Source organism: Haemorhous mexicanus, chromosome 3 (assembly GCF_027477595.1).
Source record: "Haemorhous mexicanus isolate bHaeMex1 chromosome 3, bHaeMex1.pri, whole genome shotgun sequence".
Classification (NCBI taxonomy): Eukaryota; Metazoa; Chordata; class Aves; order Passeriformes; family Fringillidae; genus Haemorhous; species Haemorhous mexicanus.
Window position 1 is genome coordinate 44589926 of NC_082343.1, and position 27894 is coordinate 44617819.

The following is a 27894-nucleotide window of genomic DNA, read 5'->3' on the forward strand; positions in this document are numbered from 1 at the left end:
ACACTAAAAGCCTAATTTGAGACTGAAAGAAACAAAACTGATGGTTTTGGTCTGCTGACCTTTCTGTCCTTGACAAATGCCTGTGGGTTGAAACATGGGCCACACCATTCTCTTCTTGCTATGTCTCAAACCACAGCAGGAGGAAAATAATTGAGGAACCTAGTGTGCAGGAGTATTAGAAGTTGAAATTTTGGAGCTAGTCAACCTTTGAATGTTCAAGGACCATTTCTTGTTCTAAGTGATACTTGAGAAAGCTGGTTACAGTGCAGCAAACTTGAAAGTATGTTTGTTAACAAAATTTGTGAACTAAACTTCATGTAAATTGCATTGAAAACATTAAAATAATGTTAAAGTTATCAAGTGAATCTCTAAAAAGCAAAGAAATGCCAAAGTCTGTTATCTGTGTGTAGTACATATGTTTTATAAGAGTCTGTAGTACTGAATTATGCCTTTTTCCCTCCCCTAGATCCCTGCCTCATACATAACTGGAATGTCTGTTCAGATATTCAGAACAGTATTTTATCTTCATTACTCAGTATTTGACCCCAGAACCCTTTTACTGTGTGCCACTCAAACCTTCCTTTGAATAGAAGTTTATTAATTTGTGAGTGGTCTCCTTTTATAGTATAAATCAAGATGGTATCTTAGTGATTCAAACCCACTTAATTTTATCTCTGCGACACCATTTTGGGAGTTACTGCCATTTGCTCAGATGCAGAATGGAGAAGTGAATTGCCATAAAAAGCCATATGGTTGCTTCTAACATCAGTTTTGTAATGCCTAGTTTTTTACTTATTAAAGATTTGGTTTTTTGTTTTTTATTTTTATTTTTAGTTGGACTGAATGTGATCAGAGTTTGAAATTGAGCTTTGATTTCTGTTGAGAGCCTATAGATAGCATCTCAGAGATCTCTTGCAGGTTGTATAGAAAATTAATGAACATACAATCCGTGGCTGTGTGTGGACATAAGAGTTTAAATGGCTTGCAAAGTTTCACAGAGACAGTAAGAAGTGTAGGAATAGAATCACATTCTCCAGTATGGTGTCCATCTAGTTTGATGACGACTTTCAGCAACCCAGTTTCCTTCAACAAGTGCTGCTTCCTTGGATGCAAGCTGTCTGTTTTGTTTTCAAGGAAAAACTTGTGCAAGGATGAAGTCCAAATTCATGAAGATTTTTTTTAACTTTTGGCCTCTCACTTCAGGAAGGGCATAGAGGTGCTTGAGCATGTCCAGAAAAGGGCAATGAAGCTGGTGAAGGGTCTGGAGCACAAGTTTGATGAGGAGCAGCTGAGGGAGCTGGGAGTGTTTAGCCTGGAGAAAAGGAGGCTTAATGGGGACCTTATCACTCTCTACCTGCCAGGAGGCTGTAGCCAGCTTGGTCTCTTCTCCCAAGTAACAATTGACAGGAAAAGAGGAAATGGCTTCAAGCTGTACCAGGGCAGAATAAGATTGGACATGAGGAAGAATTTCTTCACTGAAAGGGTGTTCAGGCTTTGGAGTAGGCTGCCCAGGGAGGTGGTAGAATCACCATCCCTGGAAATGGTCAAGAAACGGCTTGACATAGCACTTAGTGCTCTGGTTTAGTTGACAAGGTGCTGTTCAGTCAAAGGCTGGGTGCAATGATCTTGGAACTGTTTTTCAGCATTAATGATTCTATAGTTCTATGGTTCTAAAAATTGTAGTTTGCTCATGCAAGAAACGTCAATATCATAATCCACACAATTTGCACTTCTAGAGAAATGAGTGCAACTGACATTGAAGTTCTGTGCATTTTAAGTCAAGGGAAGGATTTTGTGCTTTTAGTTAAAATGAAATGTTAATTGTCAGAAGGGCTGATTAGATAGTAAGTGATTCTCTGCTTGCATCCTGTGCTTCATGTCGAATTGGAACCATCAAACGAACCATTGCAGGGATATTCTGCAGGATAGATGTTTGATCAGTTTAGCTGCCAGTCTGTAGGACAAGATCCTGTTGCCATGGGTGATCTGACATTTGTTTTTTTTGGTGGAAGCTTTTAGCTTGTGAACTTGTGAAATACCTATGTATTTTAAAAGTGAAAGAGGACTGACAGTAAGTGTTGGAAGAGGAACCTGAAGTGCTGTGTTGAAGTGGAGGTGGTGAGTTTCAGACTGCTGGAAGCATTAGAGTTTCTGAGTACAACTGACATAAGAATTTTTGTGTGTCAGCAAGAGGATGTCTCGTTTAATGTTTGATAAATTGGACAAATTTAATTCATGCTACTTCTGACACTTGTGCTGTTTTTTCTTAGGGGCAAACAGGTTTCTTTCGTAAGATTCATAGTATACTTTGGTTTCTGTTTTATGCAGAAAGAAATTGAAGATCTCCGAACAAGACTGGCCTTATTAGAAGGAAAGGATCAACAGCTGAGAAGAGAAATTGAAGAACAAGATAGGCTTATTCAGTCACAGGACTGTGAACTGGCTACTTTACTTGGCTGCGTTTCTTTGAGAGAGCTGCAGGAAATAAGCAAGGCTGTGGACGACACTTTAGCATCCTCCTATCAAATTCCATTCAGTTTAGATCTTCCAGGAGCTATAAAGAGGTATTTAAATTCCAATTTAGATATAGAGTCTTGTATCTTCCTGTATGTTCTGCTGAATTGCCTGTCAGTTGTTTTCTTCGTCCTTGTGCCAGCTAATTATCTGGATTTAGACACTTAAAAAATTTCTGAGAAGAGATGTTGGAGTTGTAATATTGATGCACTACCTCAGAGGAGTTTGTAGTTATTTGAATGTCTTGCACTTCATGTTCTCTTATGGTGAAGACCCACCTGCAGAAAGCATGTGTGTCCATCAACTGTTAATTCCTATCATCAGCTTACCCTATTTCTTGTTAGCTGGGGAAATTCTTTCTCCAGTCTGGTAATGCAGTAATTCAAACATATTTCTTACAGCCTGAAAATGTGTACTAGGCACCATTCAAGTAAATATTAGAGATGCTTCTTGCTTCCATGGACTTGTAATTACAACAAAGTCTGATGTGATGAGGAGTGCTAGACTCTTCAAGACAGTGGGCTTGAGGCAGTGGGGAAGAGGGAGCAGCAGGAATAATTTTGGAACACTCACAGTTAAATGAACAGTAGATGCATCCTTTAAATGGAAAAGTAGCTACTCTAGGCGGTATTTTGGAAATAACCTCATCTTTATTTAAAAAAGCAATTGAAGTACTGAAACTGTACTGGACATTGGTGATGGGACTTTGAAAGTGGTACTGCTGCTGTGTCACCAAGAGAAAATGAAATTCCTGTTTATCCTAATGTACTTTTCTTCCAGAAAAGCAATAACCATGTTGCTTGCAATTTTTTATCTCCCATCATGTTTATTGGATTTAGTTTGGTTGTATTAACATTCATGAGAAATTGCTGCTCATGTGTGCTAATTCATACAGATTTTTTTTTAAGTCAGCAGAACATTTTATAGAGGAGGTATTCTTCTCTTTTGACATATGTTTACAAGATTAAATTAGGTTATGAGAAATAGTTTCTTGCATTAAGTTTAGCTTGTTTTAGTAATATCTTATACCTGTGTTTCTGAGACTGAGGAATAAAAGATCTTAAGCAGTCTGAGAAACTGATTTGAGTTTTCTTGGTTTTGGATTTGTTTATGAAAGAATATTCAGATTATTTTTTTCTCTCATTACTGCTGTATTTGGGTTGCACTTACTTCGCTGGGAAGTTATTTAAAAGTGAGTTAAATAGTATGGGTTCAGGAGGAATTTCTCTGAGTTGTTTGCTTACTAGCACCATGAATAGCACAATCACTTGAGAGAAAACAGGCATTCATAATTCAAAATGAGTTCATAACTGGAATGAAAATTTTAAAATAATTTCTTTCCTTTCTGTTCATTTCTAAAAGATGCAATGAATGAAACCTCTTTTTTTTTTTTTTTTTTTTTTTGTTGTTGGTTGGTTGACTCTGTTGTCACCAGTGGTCAGGTGATTCTGCTCTCATTCCCATAGCTGGAGTTCTGCTGTTGGGACTCTGGTGTGTTGACCTTGGCTGCACACCAGGTGCTCACCAAGCCACTCTATCACTTCCTCTTCCCAGCTGGCCTGGGGAGAGAAAATAAGATGGAGAACAATCCATGGGTTGAGATAAGGCAGTTTACTAAAGCAAAAGCAAAATTTTGCATGCATGCAAGCAAGGGTTTTACTCTTTACTTTCCATCATCAGGGGATGTCCAGGCACTTCCCAGGAAGCAGGGCTTCAGCACCTGTAGTGGTTGCTCTGGAAGACAAGCACTGTAAATAATGAATGGCCTTGCTTCCTCTTCCTTTTGTTAGCTTTTATATCAGCAGACATCCCAAACATCCTGTAGTATGGAATATCCCTTTGGTCAGTGGGAGTCAGATGTCCTGGGTGTGTCCCTTCCCAGGATTTTGCCTAACCCCAGCCTACTGCTGGTGTGGGAGGGCAGAATGTGGGAGGGAGGGGGCTGATGCTGTGGCAGTGCACACTGGTGTGCTACCAACACCTTTCCAGCCACCAATGCAAAGCACAGCACTGTGGGGAAAGTTAACTCCATCTCAGCTAAACCAAATACAGGACACATAAATGCAGTTATTTAACAGTGAGAGTTTATTCAAATTAACTGATGAGTGCCTTCCTTTTCGAGCTGTGCAGTCTATCATACCTCAAGTACAGAGATTTTATGTCTGAATCCAGGCCTGTTCTCCTTCTGTAAGATGAAAAAGCATCATGCACATAGTAAGATATTTGGTGTGGGTATAATTCCCGTGTGCCTATGGGCATCCCCCAGATTGTCATACAGTTAAACAATAGTTTAGGAGATTACCTTGTTTAAACTTCTGCTCAAAGTGAGGCTACAATTTCCAAGTGAGATCAGGTTGCTCAGGGCCCTATCTCTCTGAGTTTTGTATATCTTCAAAGACACAGATTTTGCAGCCTTGCTAGGCATCCTTCATTTCACCACTCTTGCTGTAAACTCTTTTTCCTTTGTCTTGCCAGAATTTCCATGGTTGCAACTTGCATTAGCTTATTCTAAACCAGTACTTCTTGTGCAGAAGTATTGCCTATTAGGTAACAGGTTTACATACTTTGTTGATGCTAGTTCAACATATTAGTTTTAAATTCCAAAGTCTTGGCATAGTTAATCTGGAAGAGATTTTTCTAGAAATTTGCATTTGATTTATGAATAGTTGCAGAGGAGAAAAAAAAATTTTCTAAATTTAGAGCTCTGTGTGAGAAATAAAGCTGTTACTCATGCACATGTGCTAGAGATCAGTGATTATGTAGAAAGTTCAATATCAATGGACAGTAAATTGCAAACTCCTCACTGCTGGGCTGCAAGATACTCTGTATTTATTCTAGCAACATTGTGCTTGTCAGTAAAGTACTGCTCTAATGTGCTTTTGCATAATTATTTGTTGACTACATGAATTGTATCTGGCACTGGAGTAACACAGGCAGGGCTAGTGTGAAGCATCTCTTAAGACAATCTGTGCTGTAATGAATTGTATTTGGTGGCTTGCAGCTCACTAAAAGATAAAAAATTATTCAATATATTGAAGCAAACTTCCAGGAACATGAGAAGATATGTTAAACAAAGAAGACTTGCCAAGTACTTGCCCTTCTATGTGAAGGAGGAAAAGAGCACGTCAAATACAACACTGGGACAATCATTGGTTCTAAGCTTATTTTTCTTGTCGAGTGTTGTTATTTTTTCAGGAGTGTTCTTTGTTTTGCCTTATCTTTGGTATGTGCTGAACTTTTAAAATACAAACAGCCTTTGTCAATACTTAAAGCATGCTTTGAGTTTGAAGAATTAAGAAATGTTAGATGCATTACCCTGGGACCTTACTTGAGGGCTATTGGAAGACATGGTTAAAACCTACTGGTTAATGGGCAAAGAAAAGTGTTTTGACAGGGAATTCTCACTGAGGTTGAGACTGCAGAATATGGTAGTTTTGCTCATCCAGACAAGCTTAATTGCTCTTGGTAAGCTAAAGGGTATAATCATTATTTTAAAATGGGAAATTGCAGGGCAAAAGCTCAGCTCACTTGTATGAGGTTGTGTGCAGATGTGTTTAAAAGGTGGGAGCAGCTGGTGCTGTGTGCCCTGTGACATGCCAGTGTTTTAACTGAAGACAACACACTGAAATCAGAGGAAAATGGGTCTGGTTGTTTCAGCATGAAGTACTTTCTTCTGGAGATTGCAAAAGGTATCCAAATATATAATTTTCATATTCGCTGCTGGACACCATTTCAGAAATACGTGTTTTTAACTAGCGTAACTTGCATTTTCTAATTGTAAAGGAAGACCATATTAATTATTTGACCTATTCATTTCAACATCTGTTACTTCCTTTATTTGTTTCTTTTCATTTAACACAGCACAGACTAGGGGAATCTGTTTTACTTCAGTTTATTTTTAGTTTCATTTTGCAGTTTCTTTGTTTTATCCTTATCTGCAGATGTCTGTGTTCTTACAGCATGCCATTCTTAAAATAAGTTGCACTGTTCCATCTGGACTATTGTCTGGGCACTGATTGCTGGTTGAAAGAAATTCAATTATATACCTTTCAGAATATTAGAATGCTCCACCTCTTCTTCACATGGAACAGTTTTTGATTAGTAGGTGTTTGTTCTATGGTGGGTTTGTGGGACCATCTGAAGATAGGGAAATTCTGTTTTGTGTATTAGTTGTTAGAGGGTAGCCAGTGGTGCAAGGAACTGAACTTGAACATTTATGCAGCCAGTTCACTCAGCTTTTGTGACTCCTGGAGTTCATTTGAGAAAGATCAATTAGAAATGAAGTACAAGTACTCAGGTGGGTGTAAATCCTATTTGTTGGAGTATACTCAAAGTGTTCAGCAACTTCAATTGAGGACAAATCCTGATAAGGGCAAAAGAGCTGGGTTTTTTTAGAGAACTTGGTTTACTCGAGTGAAGTTGGAAAGAAGACTTCAACATAGTTTCACATACTAACTTAGGAAAGTAGGATTTGGAATGGACTGTCATGTTTTGTCATTGGGAGAGACTGCTTGCTGCTGTTCAGGGCCCCACTGGAAAGTGTTCTTCTTGCGAGTAATTAGGCAGAAAGGGCTCACAATCTGATTGTACTCAGGAATGTGAATTCTCTAAAAACCTATGGCACCCAGAAAAGCTTTTGTTTCCTTCTTGCTGGTTGGTGGAGACATTGTGGTGATCTTGTTGATGACTTCGGTGGGAATCTGACGCCATCCATCTTGCCACTTTACTCCCAGGAACTGGATCTCTCTGGCAGGTCCCTTGACTTTGCTCTTCCTGATGGCGCAACCGGTTTCTAGCAGAATCTGGATGATTTTCTTTCCTTTCTCAAATACTTCCACTGCCATGTTCCACCACACAATGATGTCATTGATGTACTGCAGGTGTTCTGGAGCCTCACCGTTTTCCAGTGCAGCCTGGATCAGTCCATGGCAGATGGTGGGGCTGTGTTTCGACCCCTGGGGCAGTCGGTTCCAGGTATACTGCACACCCCTCCAGGTGAAAGCAAACTGAGGCCTGCATTCTGCTGCCAGAGAAATGGAGAAAAATGCATTGGCAATGTCAATAGTGGCATACCACTTCGCTGCCTTGGACTCCAGCTTGTACTGGAGCTCCAGCATGTCCGGCACAGCAGCGCTCAGCGGTGGAGTCACTTCATTCAAGCCATGATAGTCCACAGTCAATCTCCATTCTCTGTCACACTTGTGCACAGGCCAGATGGTACTGTTAAACAGTGAGTGGGTCTTGCTGACCACCCCTTGGCTCTCCATCTCACAGATCATTTTTTGGATGGGGATCACAGCATCTCGATTCGTCCGATACTGCTGGCGGTGCACGTCGAGGTGGCAATTGGCACCCGTTGCTCTTCCACCTTCAGGAGTCCTGCTGCAGATGGGTTTTCTGATAGTCCAGGCAAAGTGTTCAATTGCTTAATGTCCTCTGCCTCTACAGCCACTATCCCAAACACCCATCTGAGTCCCTTTGGGTCTTTGTAATAGCCATTCTGGAGGAACTCCCAATTTCTTATCCAATGTCATAATCCAGCTTGAGCCTTGATAATAAGATTGTCTCATTTTCAGCTAGTCCCATACCTGGGTTTGTCTTTGACAAAGCCATCCTCTCAGCTTTCTCAAAGTATTTGGCTACAGTCTCTTGTTAGAGACTAAGACAAGTCATAGGTGAAAGAAGAGATCTGCCTCATCTTTTGTGAGCTGATTCAGAGGTTCATCTTTCTTATAGATAGATGGTTAGGTCTTTTCCTCTCCATTTTGTCTGCCTAGGATTAATTTCATTCCTTTGTTCTTTGCCTAGGAGTAGAGTTCATGGGCAAGTGGCTTTGTTTCCTTTCTTGTGGCAGCAAATCTAGGAGGAACTATGTGCCGTAAAGTGTCTGTGCTTTGGCACATGATGTGAGTTTGCTTTCTGTGAAGGTGCAAACGTGGCTCAGAAGTTCATAATGGCTCTGATCCTGCTGGAGGAGGAGAGGGGACTCCCATTGGAGGGAAGAAAAAGGGCTTCTGCAAAGTCTACTCCCACACTGTAGGCACTGGCCTTCCTTGGGAAGAACAGGGGGAATTAAAAACAGAGCAGGGAAAGGAAAGAGCCAGTCTTCCAACATAGAAAACAGAGCTATTACTGTCAACCTGAATTGTTTTGGAGCAATCTTAAATGCAGTTTTTTGTCCTTCCAAGCAGTGTTATAGAAGGAAAAAGTCGCAGCAGAAGGATAAGTAACACTTGCTTGAGTGCTCACGTGTATGGTGTAATGAGGAATCTGGTTTTCCCTGTTGAGCATCTGGTTCCCCCTGCTTGCTTGAACAGCATCCAGTGGGATGTAGCAGCCTAAAAAGCCCAGGCCACATATGTGCTGATTCCTCTGGGTATGTGCACAATGAGATTTACTTCTCTTCAGGGAAAAATGACCAGCTGTCTCAATCAATGTGTGATACTAAATTAGTTTGTATATAATGAAGAGAAACAGCTAGCAAAAATATCCAGGGACAGACCGTTTCAGTCAGTGAAGTAAAATGGATGTTATTCTTAGGAGAATAATTGCAACTGCTGCAAGCTCTAGTTTTTGTGCACTCCAGACAGATGTAGCAGAAGAATGGGGATCTATTGATAAGTCAGAAAAGCTGGGGAAAGTATTAGTTAGGATGCGATGAACTGCTCCTGCAGATAGCTGTTTGATTGTCCCTTTGTTCTCATTCTGATGCTCCTGTTCCTGATAGCAGCTGAAGCAACAACTGCTTCAACTGCCCTGCAGCATCAGCTGGCAGAAGAGTGGTGGGAAATCTAGCACCATATGAATGGTTTGGTTGGTTGAAATAACCAGCTGGTTTGCCTGTCTGAATGGTGATTTATGGGATCAGAAGATTTCTCAATACATGGCAATAAAAATTGATGATTAAAGTTGCCAGCAGCATCTTCAGGTGTCTGTGAACTGATTGTTTCTGCTGGAGTGATTTTATGTAAAAGCCCCAAAACCATACTGAGATTCTGCCTCTGTCCTTGTATTGCTGGCATTTAAGAAACCACCTTATTAATCATTCTTATTAAAAATTGTGAAGTGTCATCCAATGCCCTGATTTTTCTTCAGGTCTCCTAAGTGGGGCTCCTCTCTGGCAGCACTCAGCAAATAAGAGTTGACTCTGTTTAGAGTTTTTATGTATGCAAGAGCTGGGCAGGATGATGAGTTTTTTAAGAGAGTTGACAAAGGCAACAGTCACTGAGCAACCCATGAGCCAGTGAGAAACCCTATTGGTAAGCTGAGGTTATACAAACATTGAGAAAGAGTATTTCCAGTTCTGACTCTTGAAAAATTCTGAGTGTGAAAGCACATGTGTTAAAGCAATCCTTGAGGTACAGCAACAGTGAAGAAATACTGCTCTGCAAGTGATAGCTTGAAAAAGAGCAAATTGCTCTTCTTCAAAAGGAAGAAAAACCAGCTCCCTGATCACTCAGAGGTAGGTGCATAATCTCAGGTTCTCATTCATATTCAAGTTCCATATAGAACTTTGTAGATTGAAATGTGCAGAAAGTGCGATGCTCCTGTGCCTTAAAGTAATCTCTTGATAGTTGTCTCAGATCAGATTAATTTTTGAGGTTGGAAGTTTTCCAAGGTGAGACTTTGCATTTCACTTCTAATTCAGGTGACTAGTCCTTGCAGCTGCCAAAAAATTCATTTTTATTATGAGTTAAACACAACTTTTCTCCAATTGTATTTAATGTCCAAGTCCTTTCCTCATGAGCACTTTCAGGGTTAGATAGAGAAATTGGATTTTTACCACGTCAGCTGAGCAGAAATTTTGTATTTTTATAATTTTTTAACTAGCTCTGTCATCATATAGAAGTTTTCTGTGGGCTGCATTATCAAAGAAAAAATCAGAATTTATTTGGAAAACTCTGACTTAGGTTTAAAGAGTGGTTTTACTCCCCATTAAAAAGATATGCTGCTGTGAAAATACCATTGTTTTAAGTCCCATGGATCATTGCACAAAGATGAAAAGGAATTTATGTGCTTGGCTGAAAAATTGCTTTCTCGGTATGGTGATACTCAGATGTGTAACCCAGACAGGCTTATGAGACAATCACATAGAATGAAAATTTTGTTATCCCATTTCTTTCTTGATTAGATAGAATTCAACTTTGTGGTAAAGAGTTTCAAAAGAGAACAAAACGTGGTGGTTTACCTTTGTGCATCTAACGCATTCTAGCCCTGAATGTCCCTAATTGAGCAGAGGTGTAGGGCCAGCAACGCCCTGTAGGTCTTGTCCTGGTAAAATCTGCCCATGGTCTCTGTAAATAATCATCTGTTGGTTTTGCTCAAGAAAACTTTGGAAACAAGTATGTTTTCTCATTTTTTTCTTTAGTCCTAGTTGTACATGTCTAGCTTAAAGATGCCTCTTGTTAAATATAGTTTTGTTCAAAGCTCTCTTTTTATGAGCTGTTTTCAAAACTTTCGGAAATATGCCCATTGAGGGAACTATAAAAAAACAAGGAAGTTATTGATTTGATTTTATACTGTAGATTTATTCCCCAAAGGCAGAGTGAAGTCCATATACTGAAGACTTTTGGTCGATTTTTGCCTTGATGTAGAGTGTAGCAGACATTTACACCAAAGCTTCCCCAAGTAGCACTTGTGATTGGTTTTTTTTTGCAAGGGACTGGACAAAAGCTTTTTTTGAAGGTCAGCTTCTGTTTGTTGTTAAAAGCAAGATTACAAGTGTAGGGCTTGGTTTATATATTTTTATCTTCTAAGAGTATAGCTTCTTGTGACTTCAGAATTGGAACAAGAATCATGTTAGAAGACATTAAGCTGTAAAAGCCATGGTCCCTGCAGTTGTGATCATGAGAATGATCACAATAACCTTATTGTTTGGGGGCAGTCTCATTACTCTGGGCCAAATTCAAACTGTAAACTGTTTAAATTTGCTGATTTTTATCTAGAAGGAAATACATATTCATGTGAATTGAGGGTTCAGCCCATCATGCTTTTTGCATACAATCTGAGCGTGGGCTTCTAGGCTGTTGTTCTTGAATTAGAAATTCAAATATGGGTAATTTTAAATTGTTCTGACTTGTGCTTAGTTTTAAAGAAATTAAAGTGCTTTTTGCTTAAGCACTGTATTGTGGTGTGGAGATTGGGAGTGTAATGACAAGATCTATAAAAATTTTTTAGGTGACAGTAATGTAAAGGAGAATACTTGCTGTTAAAGGACTTTTTACTTTCAGTGTGTTCAGGCAGGGATCAGAGATGGCAGCTTAGTTTCTCTATGAAAAATATGAATTTTTAGTACAGGATTTATTTGTTTTATATTGGTACCCTGTGTGTGGTATGCTCTGTTGTGTGGATACAAAACTAAATTCTGACTTCACTTTTTGTTGCTGTTTAAAAATTTTATTATTAATACAGGAACTGTTTCTGTTTAAGCAGTGTATCTATTTATATATATTGAATATGGAGAACAGCATGAATTACCTTTTGCCCATTTGCATTCTTTGAATTTTTTCTTAGGAAGCGAAACGTAAATACATAATAGCAAAGGGAAGTATACTAGCATAGTGGAAGGAAAGACATTCAGAAACATGCCTTCCTTTTGGAGAAAGCCATTCTTCCAAGTATTGTGCTAGTTAGCTTTCCTTTGAACAAAGCTACCTCCACAGTATCTGTAATTCTTGCATGCAAATTTAAACTTCTCAGAAGATTCTTTAAAAGGCATTTGAAACATTATCTCTGTTATATTGTGACACTTAACGTCCTCTGTGGTAATGTGGGAAGGTGTGATAGAGTGAGGGATGTGGGAACCAGACCACTTGATTCTTATTCTTCCCTCTGTCCCCTATTGCATTGAAATGTCTTCCTTTGTTTTGCCTGCACACCATTCCTAATTATGAGCATCATCATCTCAGCAGGTTCCAACTGTGTTACTACAATTAAATATACTTAGTAGCTACTCTTTAATATCAGTAAAATGAGGTACTTAAAGGGTACTGCCTGAAGTGTTTGGATCTTAAAATTTTTCCCATAATCTGTTGCTACGTGCCAGATCAGCTTCAGTTCCTGAACAGGCAGCATTCCCACACCCTCCTGCAGCTCTCCAGCCAAAGTCTGTGTTTTGCCAAAGTACGGCTTCTTGTGTCATCCAGAAATTACATAATGCCTCAGCTCCTGCTTTCCTGTTCTAGTCTAGCCTGTATGCAGTAATACTCTGGGACGTAGCACGTGTATATTCCTGTTCTTCTTTCCTCCTAATGGATCCCAATGTTTATAAGTCCATGGCATGTCATTCAAGTGAAAGGCCTGTGTGGCCATCTACATGAATGAAGTTATACTGCTCATGAGGTATAGATTGCCGTGGATTCTGCAAGTGTTAAAAACCTTTCTTTTCCTTCATATTTAGTCAGTTAAATTTGTGTTAATTGAATTTCTGTCTTGCTCTAGTCCTTTCATCAGCTGGGTCAAGAATTTTGCTTTCTCTGCGACAGAATTAGCTTATAATGAATTTGAGAAGTAAGTTCTAAATGGTCCTCATAATGGATTGCTAAGACTGTGAGGAGAAGCTGTCAAACTCTTGATTAGCTGTTCTGTCAGAGAAGAATAGCAACGAGTCAAAAGTATGGACGCCTTCCCAGGCAAGAATTTTGTGTTATTCCAAAGAGCTCTTTCTAAAGCCATTTACCCTTGTAGTAATACCTAAAGCAGCTTTTAAGCAGACAGAATACCCCTCTTAAAATGAAATATGATGCTTCAGGGTGGTTGTAAAAGAAAATGCTGTTTCTGGTTCAAGTCACATGTAATAGATCATGGCGGTTAAAGCTCTTTGTTGGTAGAATGAATCAGTATTGACTGCCTGGTTACTCTTGTGGGTCATTACCTTGTCAGTTAATTGGAAAGCTTGTGAGGGGCTTCTCTGTGACAATGTTTTGTGGTAGAAGAAAACAGCCTGGGAATAAATGTAGTTAAAAACAGTTTGTAGTTGGTAACAATGGCTGGTTCCTACGTGGTTTTGATTGCTGTGTGTGCATTGTATGATGGGCTAATCTCTGCAAGGGGTAAGGGATTCCTCTGGTATCACTCTGAAGGCTAACAGGGACTTGAAACAGAATATTACTGTGAAATTCATGCCATAAATAAAACAAATACACTTGTAAGAGTCTGTGTGAATGCTGTATCTGTAACAGAAGGATCTTTAGATTTGAGTCTCTGGTTATTCCAGCTATCACTAGCTTTGGTCAAATTAATTGCTTACTAATGATATCCTTTATTGATATTGGTCAGATTAATATAAAATTCCATTAAAACTATAGTTCCACAAAATTGTCTTTAAAATGTAGTTTTGCTGTCATTGAAGTGGCAGCATTTGATTCCTTATTTATTTTTCAGTGACTTGTTAGAGACTCATGAAAAAGAAATCTGGGTATAGAGAGAATGTTTTTTTTTTTTTCCCACTCAGCACCTGGTCCTGAAAGTCTGCATGGGTTTGTGCATCCTTGTTAGCAATGCAGATTTGACAACTCGGTCCTAGTTTGCCATGCTGTTTTGAATGCATTGCTTCAAAAGAGGTTAAAAATTGATCTCTCTTCCTGCTAGCTGTGTGAATTATGCAGAACAGTGAAATATATGAACCTGGGGGGAGCTTTCTGTGAGGAAAGGAAACAGATGAGAGGAAGAGCACATGGAAGATATTTGTTAGAGTTGCCATCTATATACTGTTGTTCTTCTGGCTAAAACTGCACTTTACATTTTATTATGGCCTGGGTCTTTAGAGTTGAATTTTATGAGGCATTTTCAGTACAATTGGGTCAGTCACCCAGTATTCATTCAATTACACACTGCAGCCTTGCTGCTGCCCCTTGACATCTGTACACAAAGCCCATCTCTTTTTTACATAACCTGACCAGCTCAGATGCCAATTGTGGAAGATGCTGAAAGTCACTGGGAGCTCCAAAGCATAAGAAAAGAAGTAGCTAAATAGTTCATTCTGTCTGGCATGCCCAGAGGCAAGCAGGGAGCTGATAATGGCATCATTACACCAGCAATGCTTTGTGTTGTGCACATATATTCCTGTAGAAGAGGGAGACATTTGAGATTCTGTGAGAAATGTCATTAAACACTTTTACATTGGTAGGCAGCTGCTTTTCTGTTTGTTTCATTGCACAGGTGCTGGGGTGGTAATGAGGTGATAGGCCTGGCTGGGCTGTAGATAGGAAAGATGTGTGCTCCTTGAAGCAGGGTATTAGGGACAGCAATGCAAATAGGTGCCTCATTAATGTGATTAAATGATACTCTGAATTCTGCTTCTGAGGCTATTTCACTCCTTTGTGCAGTTGGCCAAGATGGTCCAACCAGCCTTTCTGTAGGTGATCAATAGCTGTTTGCAACTCCAGCTTCACCTGCTTTGGGATTCATGTTTGTGAAAATGCTGACTCTTGAACTAGGGCTCAGTAAGTGCTGTGCTTGGAAAATCAGGGCAGGTTCTCAAAGGAAAACTGAAATGCATACAGAAGAGGAATGCATAGGCAGCAGGAGCTGTGTGCATGTCAAAACAGGCACTCAGTCATAGTGTGCTCTCTGAATAACCGTGGCTTTTGTTTCTTCCCCCTGTAAAATTAATACAACACTGCCTTGTCATGCAGGAGTATCACTGAAATAAATCCAGTGATGTCTCTGAGATGTTTGGATATTTCAATGCCTAACACTAGAGATAAGCTCAGAAATATATCATTAGTTCTTGTTTGGGAAAAATAATAACGGTCATGAAAGAAATGGAGATTTTATAACACAGGCATGAGGAAAAATTGAGATGCTGCTAATGGGGAGTGCTGACTGTCACATAAACAGAACTGAGGTGTTTGACAGAAAAGAAAATAGTGTGTGATAAAGTAATTGAACACCCTAGAAAAAGTGTACACCCCCTAAGTCAGAGAGAGGGGAGTATTAAAAAAAAATTGTAGAAATAACCTCTCTCCTAAGTCCTGATGTTTGATTTGACTCGGATTTTTGAAATTGATGTTAAAAATGCAAATGGCAGATTTATTTGCGAGAAACCAAGGCAGAGGTTTGCTTTAGATTTGGTAATAGAAAAGTAGGAAACCTACATACTTATAATATATGGAAGAAAACTTTTCATTTTGTTCATATAAGCATGGGTGATGCCTCAATTTCAGACCACTGTTGCATCAATTTGGTACAAATATTTGGTAGGTTTTTATGGATCTAAAGAAACTGAGTACTGGTATTTCATGTAAAATTACTGTGAGAACAAGTGACTGTAGTTGAATTTTTTCTGGTAGAGTTGAAAACTGTGTTGTAAATTGCCAGTTCTTTGTGTCAGAAATGCCTTTGTGTTAGGTTTTTGGATGATAGTCTAGCAAAACACCAGTCCTGGACATTGCTGGGAACTTCTGAGTTTGCTTTAGGATTACACAAATAATCATAATTGTGTTTCAAAGGGTAAGTAAAATCTGTATACTTGTTAACAAAAAACTGTAAAGGTGATGTTGGTTAGTGATTAGCAACCCTGAAACGAAGCATAGTTTTTGTCTTAATATTGGCTCTGTTGTGTTGGTATGAGTCAGCTTAACACTTTATTTCCATATGAAAATGTGTCTTACCATGTTGAGCAGAGGTAAACTTTTTCATTTTATTTATTTATTTTATTTCCTCCTAGCCTTCAGGAGAAAGAACAATTGTTCAGCATGTCCATTAAAGAAACTACTGCCAAAGTAAGTACGTGTTTTCAGTATTTCAGAATATTTACAGAAGCAGATCATAGCATGCATATTGTCTTTGTTTTAGGAAGTTGGTTTTGTGGTCCTTCTAAGAAGATTTTGCACATAAATATTTTTAAACATATACTGAACAGCCCTCCCCAACTTTTTGTTTGAACAGGCCACAGGAATTATTATACTTCAGGAAGTAGATAGAGTAATTTCTTCTTTCTCAGCTTTTTTACTAGCAATCCATGCTCTTGCTGAGGTCTCCGTTCAGGAACACACTCCTCAGCTTCATGAAATCATGGTCACAGCTGAATGCTTTGGCTCTTAATACAGAATCTCTTACTTTCTTCTCTAACTGGTTTTGTTGGTATGAAGGGAAGAGCATAAATGAACTACCTCTTTCCCCCACCATTTTACTAATAATCTAGCTAGAAATCTCATTTTCATACCCTTTAAAAATACAAAGAAAAGTGATACAGCATATTTAGCATAATTTTTGTTTCTTACTAGAAATGTTAATTCTTTTCCTTTATCTTTCTTATTTCATGGGCTCTTTTCAAGAAGTAGAACACTAAAGTTTTATTTCAGAATGGCCTAGTTGCTCCATGAATGCTCTAGAAAAAAGAAAAATCCATTTACTCTAGCCAATTCACATAGATCTATATGAAACAGGAAGTGAAAAATATTTCTGGGTTTTGATTAATAATGAATTTGTACTCTGAAATAAACCTGTTTTTCACATTTTCTCTAATAGCAGTTACCTAAATCAGTAAAAATTTTATCCTTCGTCATCTGTTCTTCCTAATCATCTTGGCCTACACGTTGACTGTGCACTGTTGAAAAGATAATTCTCGGGGTCTCTAGCTGGTCAGAGTGACCCCGAGAAACGTTAACAAGTCTCTTGTCCCAGCCCAGTCCTTGAAGAAGGAGTCAGGGCTCTTCATTTCTCAGTCTCAAGGTTGTTTATTGTATCTTATCTATAAAATTCTTTTCCCTGTCCAGCCGAGGTCTGTCCAGCAGGACAGTCAGAGGCACTCTGCCTGACACTCTGCCTGCCCCCAGGGTGGTGTTATCTCTTTATACTAAAAACTACGTATAACATGTTTTCAATTACTTTCCAATACCTATCACCTATGTTAGACAGTGAGCTCCTAGTCTAAACCAATCTAAAAGTGCCAACATCACAGCAGAAGATGGAGGCCAAGAAGAAGAAGGAGAAAGGCAGGACATGCCCCAATTCCTCTATCTTGCCCCCTGAATCTCCATCCTAAAAACCCCAAAATCTACTTTTTCACCCCGTGATAAATTCACTATCAATCTACTTAAACTGTCGTAGCTTGTAATCCTTCATATAAAGGTTGGTAATTGTGTTTTCCAAGGGCTAAATCAAAGGCACGGGGGTGTTGGGCTCTGTGGCAAGGTGTCTGAGCCCTCTGGGCAGGGTCTCAAGCCCTCCAGGACAGCTAGAGGAATTGTCTGTGTTCCCACAGATAATTTGGAGACTGCATCTCATAACCACTCCTTCCTTCTCTTCCACTTTATTTTGAGCTCATTTTCTCTATTCCTTGCTTATACCCACATCTTGGGAAAATTAATATAGACTATAACAATGATTACCCCTCTGTTTTTTATATGACTATGAATAAAGCATCAAGGAAATTATTGTAACTGACCTACAGCTCATCTACTAAAATGAATGAGACATTAAGTAGCTCAGAGTGATGTTTCAAGTGTTGTTTCAAGCCATTTGCAAGCTAAAGCATAAGGTATGGAATTTACCTTTTTCCCAGAAAATGTCTCATGAGGTTTTATTTTATCACCATAGTATCTAGACACTTTTTCAATAACAGTTGAAGCCATTGGGTAACAGTAGAGAAGTTTTTTTTCCTTTGAATTTTCCATAGATAAAATACTATTTTAATTTTATTCCAGTCTTGTGTGATGACTTTTATTTGTTATAGAAGATAGATAGTAAGCCTGTAGTGAGACTCCTCCAAATAATTTCCTATTTAGTTACTTCATATCATCTCATGTTTCTATTTTCATCTCAGAATAAATAGAGCTGGTCTTTTAAACCTTTTTATTGTATGGGGAAAGCATTCCTCTGTCAAAGGTCTATCCTTTTCCCCTGTGCCACTGGCATTTCGATGGCCTTTTCTCTCTCATCTCTCTCATTTTCAGCTGTGGCTGCAAAAGCTAACTTCTGCCTGCTAATGAAGGGAGTGCTGCCCCTTATTCACCACCTTCCTTCAGAAATTAATACCTGCTTTCACTAATGGCAAGATTGTGCTGTGTGGGAGACCAGGTAGACTGTTTCTTCCTTTAGGCAGTATTAGAAGAATTTGTTTATCTTTTCCAAGGTGCTGTTTTAAAGAAATGCGAAGGTTACTCAAAACTTCTTTTCTCTTGAGATGATTGGAGAGTCAATTCCAGTGCTTTACTTGCTGTCCTTGTCCCTGTTTTTGCTGCTTTAGATTAAGATCATAAGCTGGAAAGTTGGAAGAGGATGACAATGGGCAAACTTGCCTTTAATATTTTGCTGTTTTTCATCTTGATTCCGCATATCTTTGCTAACCAGCTTCCTACTGCTTTCAGATAGACTGCTTTTTTCAGTAATATTTCACTCTGAATGCAGATTTGTAAGGTATATTCCTAAACAAGAGCCCTTTAAAAAAAAAAAAAAAAGAAGTCTGCTTTAAAAAAACCTCAGAAACCACTGAAGAGGGCATTAAAATAAATAAGGTAATACTTGTCTGCAAACACTTTGCTGAAACTGAGAGTTTTTTTAGACTTTGAGTTGGTCTGTGGGTCACAGCAGAGCTGGTCACTGAGAGCAGGAAAAGGCATGGCTGGGACCACAGGCCCCTGCAGTCAGGCTGGCTAGAGAAGGATGGTGCTGGCTGGAAGCCCGGGACACTCCCTCTGTGAATGTTCACCGTCTTTGTTAGCTAAGAAATAACCTTTCCTTAGTGGCTGAATAAGCTACTGTAATGAATAATGGGATCTGGTATGAAAATACAATAATTATAAAAAATGAAAAGGATTGGAGCTTGTAGAGTAGACCTGATGTAACTCAGAAGCAGTGCCATTAGTTCAGGGGTTATTGCTTTGTCTTTCCCACTTGCTCATTTAGTTTTGTTGAGCTATGCCATATGATAGGTCTGAAGATTAATGTTGTTCATTTATCTACAGAATACATGGGACATAGATACAAGCAGGGGCCCAGCAACCTACTTATCTCATGTTCCAGAAGAATCATCTCTGAGTTGGAGGGGCTGCCTTTCTGCCTCTGGTCCCTGCAATTTGGTCCATTAATAAAGAGTGCCAGCAAGCTTTGTTCTGACAGTGGGGCTTACAAAGTGGACAGTGCTCACTAGAAACTGATTAAACATCCCACCTTATTTTGCATAATTGCCAAACAGCTGTCTAGTGATAATGACTTTAACTTATTACAAGCATGGGATATATTCATGCAGTTTTCCTGGAGCTGAAAGATTCCCCATCTAATTGCAATTCACTGAGCCATTCAATGCCCCTAAAGAGAGACTACTGCTTGGAAAGAAGTCATTAAAAACTTTCAGATTTATTTTGGAGATGGGAGACAGAAATGGCCTTTGGGTTTTTTAGGCACTTTTATTCACCTCTGACAGGTTTGGGGTTTTAAAAACATTTTAACTGAATTAGCTGGTGAGTCACTTAGAAGGGGGTGCTGAAACAAATTGAAATATCTGGGAATTAAAAAATTATAGTGGGTGCAGAAGCCATATGTGTTTTTAAATTAATAGAATGACTCTGAAGTCTTTACAAGTAACAGTTACTGCTTGGAGGCTAGTTCTGTTGACTCAAGAAAGATGACCCATTTATAGTTAACAGATAATCTCAGTAAAGCAAGAGGGTGTTATTAGTTTAAAAGGTTTTAAAGCTAGTGTTATGTATGAATTATTATCATTTAATTGCACAAACAGATAAACCATTAGAACTGTAAAATTTTGCGCTTTAAAAAGGAAAGTGATAACTGTGCCTCTGTTAATAAGCACTTGTTTTTGAGGTAGGAAAAATAAAAGTGAAGGAAGGCAGGGAAACTTCTCTCTGGAGATTTCCTTTCACATGACATCATTTCAGAACTGGCCTGTGCCTGCCTTGAGTATTGCTTTAGTTTTGGTTCCAATGAATGCAATGTTTTCTTAAGTGTCAGCTACTATTTTAAGAAAGTGTTTGGCATCTGCCTCCAGTACAAGGGATTGGCCTTAGTTTAGTGAGGGGTTTTTGTTTGTTTGTTCATTTTGCTTTCCTTCCAAAATGATGCAATACGGAGTAAACCCCAACATTTTTGAATATGTGGGACTTGTATAAATTTTGCATGTTGTATAAGCTCTTTCTGGGATGGCAGTGTACAGTGAAATGTAAAATACAGAAACAAGTGAATTTCCTTTATATTTTTTCTTCTATTTTTCCTATCTCCATGTTTTGAGTACCAAATCCCAGTGATTGTTGAAGGACCTCCAGTTAAAAAGATAAAAAAGAGAGCACGGCAAAGTCAGAAACCTGAACCCTAGTCATGTGTGTGTCCTGATGGTAAACAAAGTACAGTATCAAGGTGATCAAGCCTTGTTTGTCACCTGTGTAAAAAATAAGGCTGCTTTGCCTTTTTTCAGTTAAAATGCAGAGCACGGTATATTTTGTATAAAAATCAGTGCACGTTGTATGTTTTGGAATTTTAATCTCCAAATACTGGTTTAGTTGTGCTCCACTTCCAGCATGATTATTAATACTGAAATTGTGCAGAATTTGCACAATGGCCATTCTTCTGTGTGCAGCCTCAGTATGTAGCAGTGGAACATGTCCTCTCTCATGCAGGTAGCTAATGCTAATACCTTTCCCTGTTTCAATAATAGAATGTGCAGCACAGCCTGGACATTTTGATTCAATGTTGGGTGTTTCTGTAAAGACATCACTTTTTATTAAGCTTTTTTACCTTGCTGCAGGATGTTATGTCATGTCTGTTAACCAAGAACATTTGAAGCCCCATTTCAACTGCCTTATACTTTTACATGAATGAATTCTATATCATGGCTGTCTGCCTCAATTTAGGTTTGCACAAGTCAGAAACTCTGCAGTACTTTGAGGAGGAAAGTGAGTGATATTGAGACTCAACTACCAGCTCTACTTGAAGCCAAAATGCTGGCTGTTTCAGGTAAGTTTTAAGTGATGAGAAGTGACTTGTTAGGGAAAGTTGTTCATGTGCTTGAGTAGATCCCTTGAAGTCGTGACCAACCTGGCAGAACTAAACTATGCCTATGCAATGCCTTGTATAAGGTACTTCAGGTTCTTCTCCACAGTTTGGAACTACTGGCAAAGCTGATGCTGTGAGGTAGACCATTAACATGCAAAACACATGGTATTTTTCCATAGGTGAAATTGATGTATAATCATCAGTAACTGTTCCAGGATTCCTCAAGTTACATTCCTGGAGCTCTCTAGCTAAATTGTAAATGTATACCTAAGGTGTCATAATTACAAGTCTGGCTTTAAATGACACTTTAAAATGGAATACAATAATTGGCAGCTTCTGCTGTTCAGATCATTAAACAACTAATGTTGGCAGCAAAAGAGCACTTTCATCCTTGGAGCACTCGTGCATATTATTTACAACCAGTAAACCACTGAAATGTGATTACAGAGTGTGATACATAACAGCCTTACATGCCACTTGCTTGGGATGGCTGCACTGTTCACCAAGGAAAAAAGGCAAATCAGCCCTTTCTTTTAAGTTTGAAGAGGTGGATTTTCTAATTCAGCAAATGTTTCAGTAGGTGTCTCTCTGCTAAATACCTGCCTCAGAGAGGAAGTTGAGTAGAAGGGAATGTGGATTTGAGTGCAAGGAGTTTTCCAGTGTTACACCAAGTAAAGAAAGGCTAAAGAGTTTTTGATACATGTCAAGATGAGATGTAGCTCTCCACATGTGATTTATCTTTTCAATTAAATACAAGACCCTATATTGCACACACAAATGATTTTAAAATGAAACCTTGGGCAGTGTCACATGTTTTGTTTGCCAGAAGTGGATAATGTCAGGCTTGTGCAAAGTCTTAAAGGAAATTAAAGCCTAGATCCTGTATTGGTGCTGACCATGCTCAATTTCCTTTTTTCTCATAATATCTTTTTAAAATGGAAATCCTCTTTATTTTTCTCTCAGCCTTTAAGAGGTAAACCAGGCAATTATCCTTCTCTACCCTTAGACTGTTTAAATATAGGTGACTTTGTCACTTTCAGAAAAGGGGTTTTATGGCTTGGGAACAAAACAGCCCATAAAGTGGACATGCAGTAGGAACTACAGACCACATGTAGGGAGCAGTTGGCCAGAAAAGCTGTATCTCAGTCTGACACTTGGAGAGAGTGAGTGACAGCTTGAGGATCATTTCCAAAACATTCATAACAGCATTTTATACTTGTTAGCTCTCAAAAGAGGTTGGTTGTTTCAGGAATTAATTCCAAAGTCAATTTAATGCTGCTCTTTCTATAAACTGTTTTTTACAATTCTTTGACTGGCTTTCTACGCTTTTTAGGAAGTATCAGTGCAATTTCTTTGTACTGTTAAAAGTACTGTTTCTTCTTGCTTCAGGGAACTTTAATGACTGTGAATGGTACAATCCTAATTTGTTACTAAGGCAAAATTCTGCATGGCATGGTTAAAAATCAAGGACAAAAGGTAATTTAGTGAAAGTGGGTACTGTAATTTCTTTACCTCATTGTAAGATATAGATACATTTAGTCAATGTGGTGGTACATGTTTATGTAAAATGCAGAGTTGTATACAGAGGACACAGGAGAGATACAAAAATAAAAAGAAAATTTTTTCTCTGAAGACCTAAAAGTAAAAAAGAAAAAAAAAATCTGAAACCACCAGAAATAGTCTTATAGCATGAGGTGAATAAAATCAGAAAAGCCAAGATACAGAGTGAGCTGGAGCTAGCTAGCAGAGAAGCAAATCAGGAAGAAAAGATTTGTTAAATGCAGAAGAAGAAAGAGGAAAGAAGAGATAAAAAAGGTGGGGGTTATGCTGTTGTCTTTTGTTAGTTTTTTTTTTTTTAACTTTATAAGGCAAAACCGGTGGATAGTGGATAATGGGGAAGGATAAATTCCTTTAGTTTCTGTGTGTTCATGTGTTAGGAGTAAATGAAGGCATGCCTCTTAAGGAAGGCATAGTTAAGAAGCAGGTCTTAACCTTCTAAATACTGGCTAAGATTTAAGCAAGGTACTTTATGTGCATATTCCCTGGTCTCTCAGCCAACAGTGTTAATGAACAGCCTGGGTATACTCAATTGTTAGGAGTTGGAAGAATGTTCCGTGTGGTAATATGCAATTATTTAAGGACAGTCTTGGAACAGCATGAAGTTCAGAAAGAATTATAGTGTGCATACATAAATATGCAATAATAATATAGTTTAGTGGTCATATTTACGTGTTTTCATTTAGTTTGGGAATATCAGGCAGGGTTAAATGTCTGTAACTTCTTATGTAGCAGTTAGATAATTCATTCAGACAGTTTCTCCAATGGAATTCTAATGGATACTGAGAACAACTGTTTTTCTCTATACAGCTGTCACATCATTTTTGAATAAAGTAGCATTTTTCTTGAGGAAGCAGTAAGAGTTAAGTGACTGTGGAACAGTGTCAAACCAAAAAAGGTGACTTTATCCCAATAGTTTGATTAGATGAACCAAAGAATAGCGTTATTAAGTGAAAATTAGCTTTCAGAGCTTATATGTGGTGGCTAAATGATGTGATGACTTGGAAAGCATGATATATACCTCAGCCTTTAATGCTATCTTGACAGCTTCAGACAACATTCATTTGCTACATGGACTGTACTTTCTAATACAAATACATTGATTTAAAATATTGATGTATTTGCACCAAAAATGTAAGAATATAGTTGATCTTAGTTTTGGAGGAAAATGCCATGATAAATGCAATGCAAGCAGAAGTTCTATTAGTCTTATCAATGCAACACCATGGAATTTAAGGCTATATGATAAATGATACTGTAAAGACATAAGAGACAATACTATGCATATAAATGCCTCTCCCTCCTGTTATTTCATCCTGGGAAGAAGTATAAAATTGAATTTGCAAGAGAAAAAACAAAGTTTGTGAATATTTGGATTATTGAAGGCCATAAAATAAATTAAATTAAAATCCAGTCAGCTTTCTTATGGGAAAAAGAAAAGAAGCCCGTATTTACATGTTCAAGAAGTATTTCTATCAACAGTTACAGTTCAGAACCTTTATATCAACAGCTCACTTACATCTGACTGGCCTGTTGGGACAAATAACTAAATGGTTAATGCTCTGGAGATGCTAGTCCAGAATTTTCCTCCAGAGATAATTAGAAGGATCCTATATTGTTCCAGTTATTAAGTTAGTAGCTTTAGGTAATTATAGGTAACAAGTACTCCTGATGTCATGAAATGTTTCTGTTGATATGCACATTTGCAAATTCTCATCAATGAACTATTATAGTTTAGCATCTGGTAGGTCTTTCTTTAATTTTTAAAAAGCCACTTGAATGTCAGTGCTTAGAAACCTGCATGTGATTTTTCCAACAGCTGCTTTTTACAGTGGCTCTTAACATGCTCATAAAATTTTGTAGTCAGTTATAGGAAGAACGTGTCAGTACCTGATACTCTGTTCTTTCTTTCAGTATTGTGTTTCTATTTAGCATGAAACTTTTCTAGGGAATAAATTTCAGAATAAATAATTTTAAGCTGGTAGGAAAATTCAAATAAGATGATGTTTAAGCAAGTGTGAACACGACTGTATAAATACTGTTGAAACTTATTTTCATACTTTGATCTGTTTTCTACAAAAGGAAGTAATAAGAAATGGTGTGTTTCTGCTGTTTCCTTAGTGAGAAAATAATTTAGGAATAGGAGGGAAGATGAAAACTAAAATGAATTTTTAGTCCTGTTTAATCTCTTTCCTATATTTGAATAAAAGAGGTTTATGGAGGTACATTTTACAATGTTTTCATAGACTCTTTGAGAACTTTTTTTTCCTCTTGAGAGTGCATATTAGCATGGGACTAGATAGCCAGAAAGTGAATTAATGGGACTCTAAGGAGGCATGAATGAAATACTGTGTTCATTATGCAGTTATCTATGAAATTCATGTTGTTAAGTTTCTGTTTCTGAAAACACAGATTAGATCCAAACACAGAAGTTAGAGTGAGGTGACTTGAAGTTTGAAAATCTTTAGATTGTCTATACCAGTAAGAGACCATGTGTCATGGTCCTATAAATATCATTACCTCTATTTCATTAAGTACTGGCAAGTGGGAGCTGCTTGGAAATGATGTTGTGGGATGATTTCCAGCAGTACAATAGTTATATATAATAATATAATTCCTTATGTCAATGCATAGTTTTATAAATAACATGACATAAATACAAGATAGCATATTTCACAAAGCTTAATATTAGGGCTGTTGCCTCTTTGGCTGCTGTTTGATGCTCACTTAGGGCAAATTCTGCATGGATCCAACTGTAACAAAAAGAGCCCCCAGCTTTCCAGATTTGGTGCTAAGTATTCCTGTTGGGAATGAGTGTGTTAGAGAGGGGACGGAGCCATCAGGCTGGAAGATGCCAGTGCAGGCAGAAGGACATTTTCAGCCATCCATCTGTGGTTTATGCTAATGTGGATGCCTCGTTTTCATGCTCCTGCTGTTGTCTGTCATTTCATTCAGAAAAATGAATGGACACATAGCTCTTGGTATGATGTTGAGTTCTTCCCCAGATGTGCTGCATGCAGCTCTTAATTTGTATTTCTCTGGAAGGTAGTGGTGTTCCTGGTTTCTTCAGCTTTTCTGTTTCTGAGAATTGAGGTAATGGTTGCAGAACTCGCCTAGCCTTAGAGGCAAAAATAGCAATGCTCCTTTGTGCCTTCTCATGAAGGCTCAGTTTTTTGATGAGTTGGAGTCCAGTAGAGGGCTGCATCTTGTCAGATGATATGGCTGGTTCCACACTTTCCTATTCCTGATTCCAGCAGCAGCCTGGGGTGATGGATCAGAGGCGTATTCAGATCAAGTCTACTTCATGATTGCAGTGTCTGGTTCCAGCATTCAGTGCTGTGTATGGTCATGTCTTCCCACAACACTCACTTTATACTTCATGAAATAAAACTTGCCACCGCGTATTGGTGCAAGCAGTGTACTTTTTGGCACACCTGTTAACTCATTTGAAAAATAATGCTAGTGAGTCCCCCAAACCAACTCTCACATGGTCCCTCAGACTTCAAACAGCTCTGTGTTGTGGTTTGTTCCCAGCCAAAAGCAAATGTGGACATTCTCTCTGCTCACAGTGAGGGAGGAGAATTGGAAAAAAAAAAAGTAGAACTTGCGGGTTGAGATAAGAACAGTTTAATAATTGAAGCAAAATAAAATATAATAATATGAATGATAAAAATAACAGCAATAATAATGGTAATGAAAAGGAGAGTGAGAGAGGCATAAAGCCCAAGACAGGCAAGTGATGCACAATGCCTGTAAAGTGATGCTTACCACCCATAGACCAGTGCCCAGCCCATTTCCAGGCAACTTTTGGTCCCTCCCAGCCACCTCCCCCCAGTTTATTTGCTGAGTATGATGTTCTGTGGTATGGAGTATCCCTTTGTCCAGTTTGGATCAGCTGTCCTGGCCGTGCTCCCTCCCAGCTCCGGGTGTACTTGCCTGCAGAGCATGGGAAACTGAGATGTCCTTGATTTTAGGCTAACAACTGCTCAGCAACAACTAAAAACATCAATGTGTTATCAGCATTATTCTCTGCCTAAATCCAAAACACAGCACTGTACCAGCCACTAAGAAGAAAATTGACTCTATCCCAGCTGAAACCAGGACATTATGCTTTTAATCTTTTTCATCTCATTCTCAAGTCAGACTGCTGGATGTTACTGGCTTTCAGTGAACTTCAAGGGTAATTCATTGTAGCTGAAGTTCCAGCATGATATGTGACCAGACAGCAGAAAATCTTTTCTTCTGTTGGAGAAGTCAGTCATGAAACAACTTATTCTCTTTCACTCCTCTTACCTAAGCAGCTATCCCTGGAGCAGGAGAGAAGGTCAAATTATCTCTCTGGCAGCTTCTTTTCTGTGGTTGTGTGCTCAAAGGAGACATGTTGGGTGGGAGAGCTGTGAAGAGAAGGCGCTATCACCCTGTAGAAAAGTTGTGCTGTGGTCTGGAGTGAGAGAAAACACTTGTGGAAGGGGACAGTGATGTCTCTCTCTCCATTGTTACTACTGATTTGAAATGTTATTATTTTGGGGTTTATTTATTTATTTATTTGGGCTTCCTACCACCCCTGTTTTTTTTAAATTATTCCTGAGTTGTTCCATGGTGACTGATTCAGTCCAGGTACAAGAGGCACTCTGTGATTGAGAATTGCTCCCCCAAATGTATGTCTGTGGGGTCTCTCACCTTCTTCTAGCTGGCATTTACCTTTCAGAATCATATCAATCATGTAGTTGTGTTATGCTTCATAAAAGCATTGGCATGTGTTATTGCTTAAAAACAATAATTGCAATTCAAATGTGCTGGATTTCTGTAAAATCTTTGAGGAGATGGTAGACTGTCCCTCATTTGCAGTTTATTTTTTCAGAGGTGCAAACA

General features: G+C 38.6%; 1 protein-coding gene across 1 annotated transcript in view; it reads left to right on the forward strand.

Moving 5' to 3' along the window:
- Nucleotides 1-27894, forward strand: part of DISC1 (DISC1 scaffold protein) — a 188058-nt gene that overhangs the window by 61031 nt on the left and 99133 nt on the right. The window contains 3 exon segments of the mRNA XM_059841603.1: nt 2329-2564; nt 16184-16238; nt 21324-21426. Of these exon segments, the coding sequence (XP_059697586.1) occupies nt 2329-2564; nt 16184-16238; nt 21324-21426 (394 nt within the window).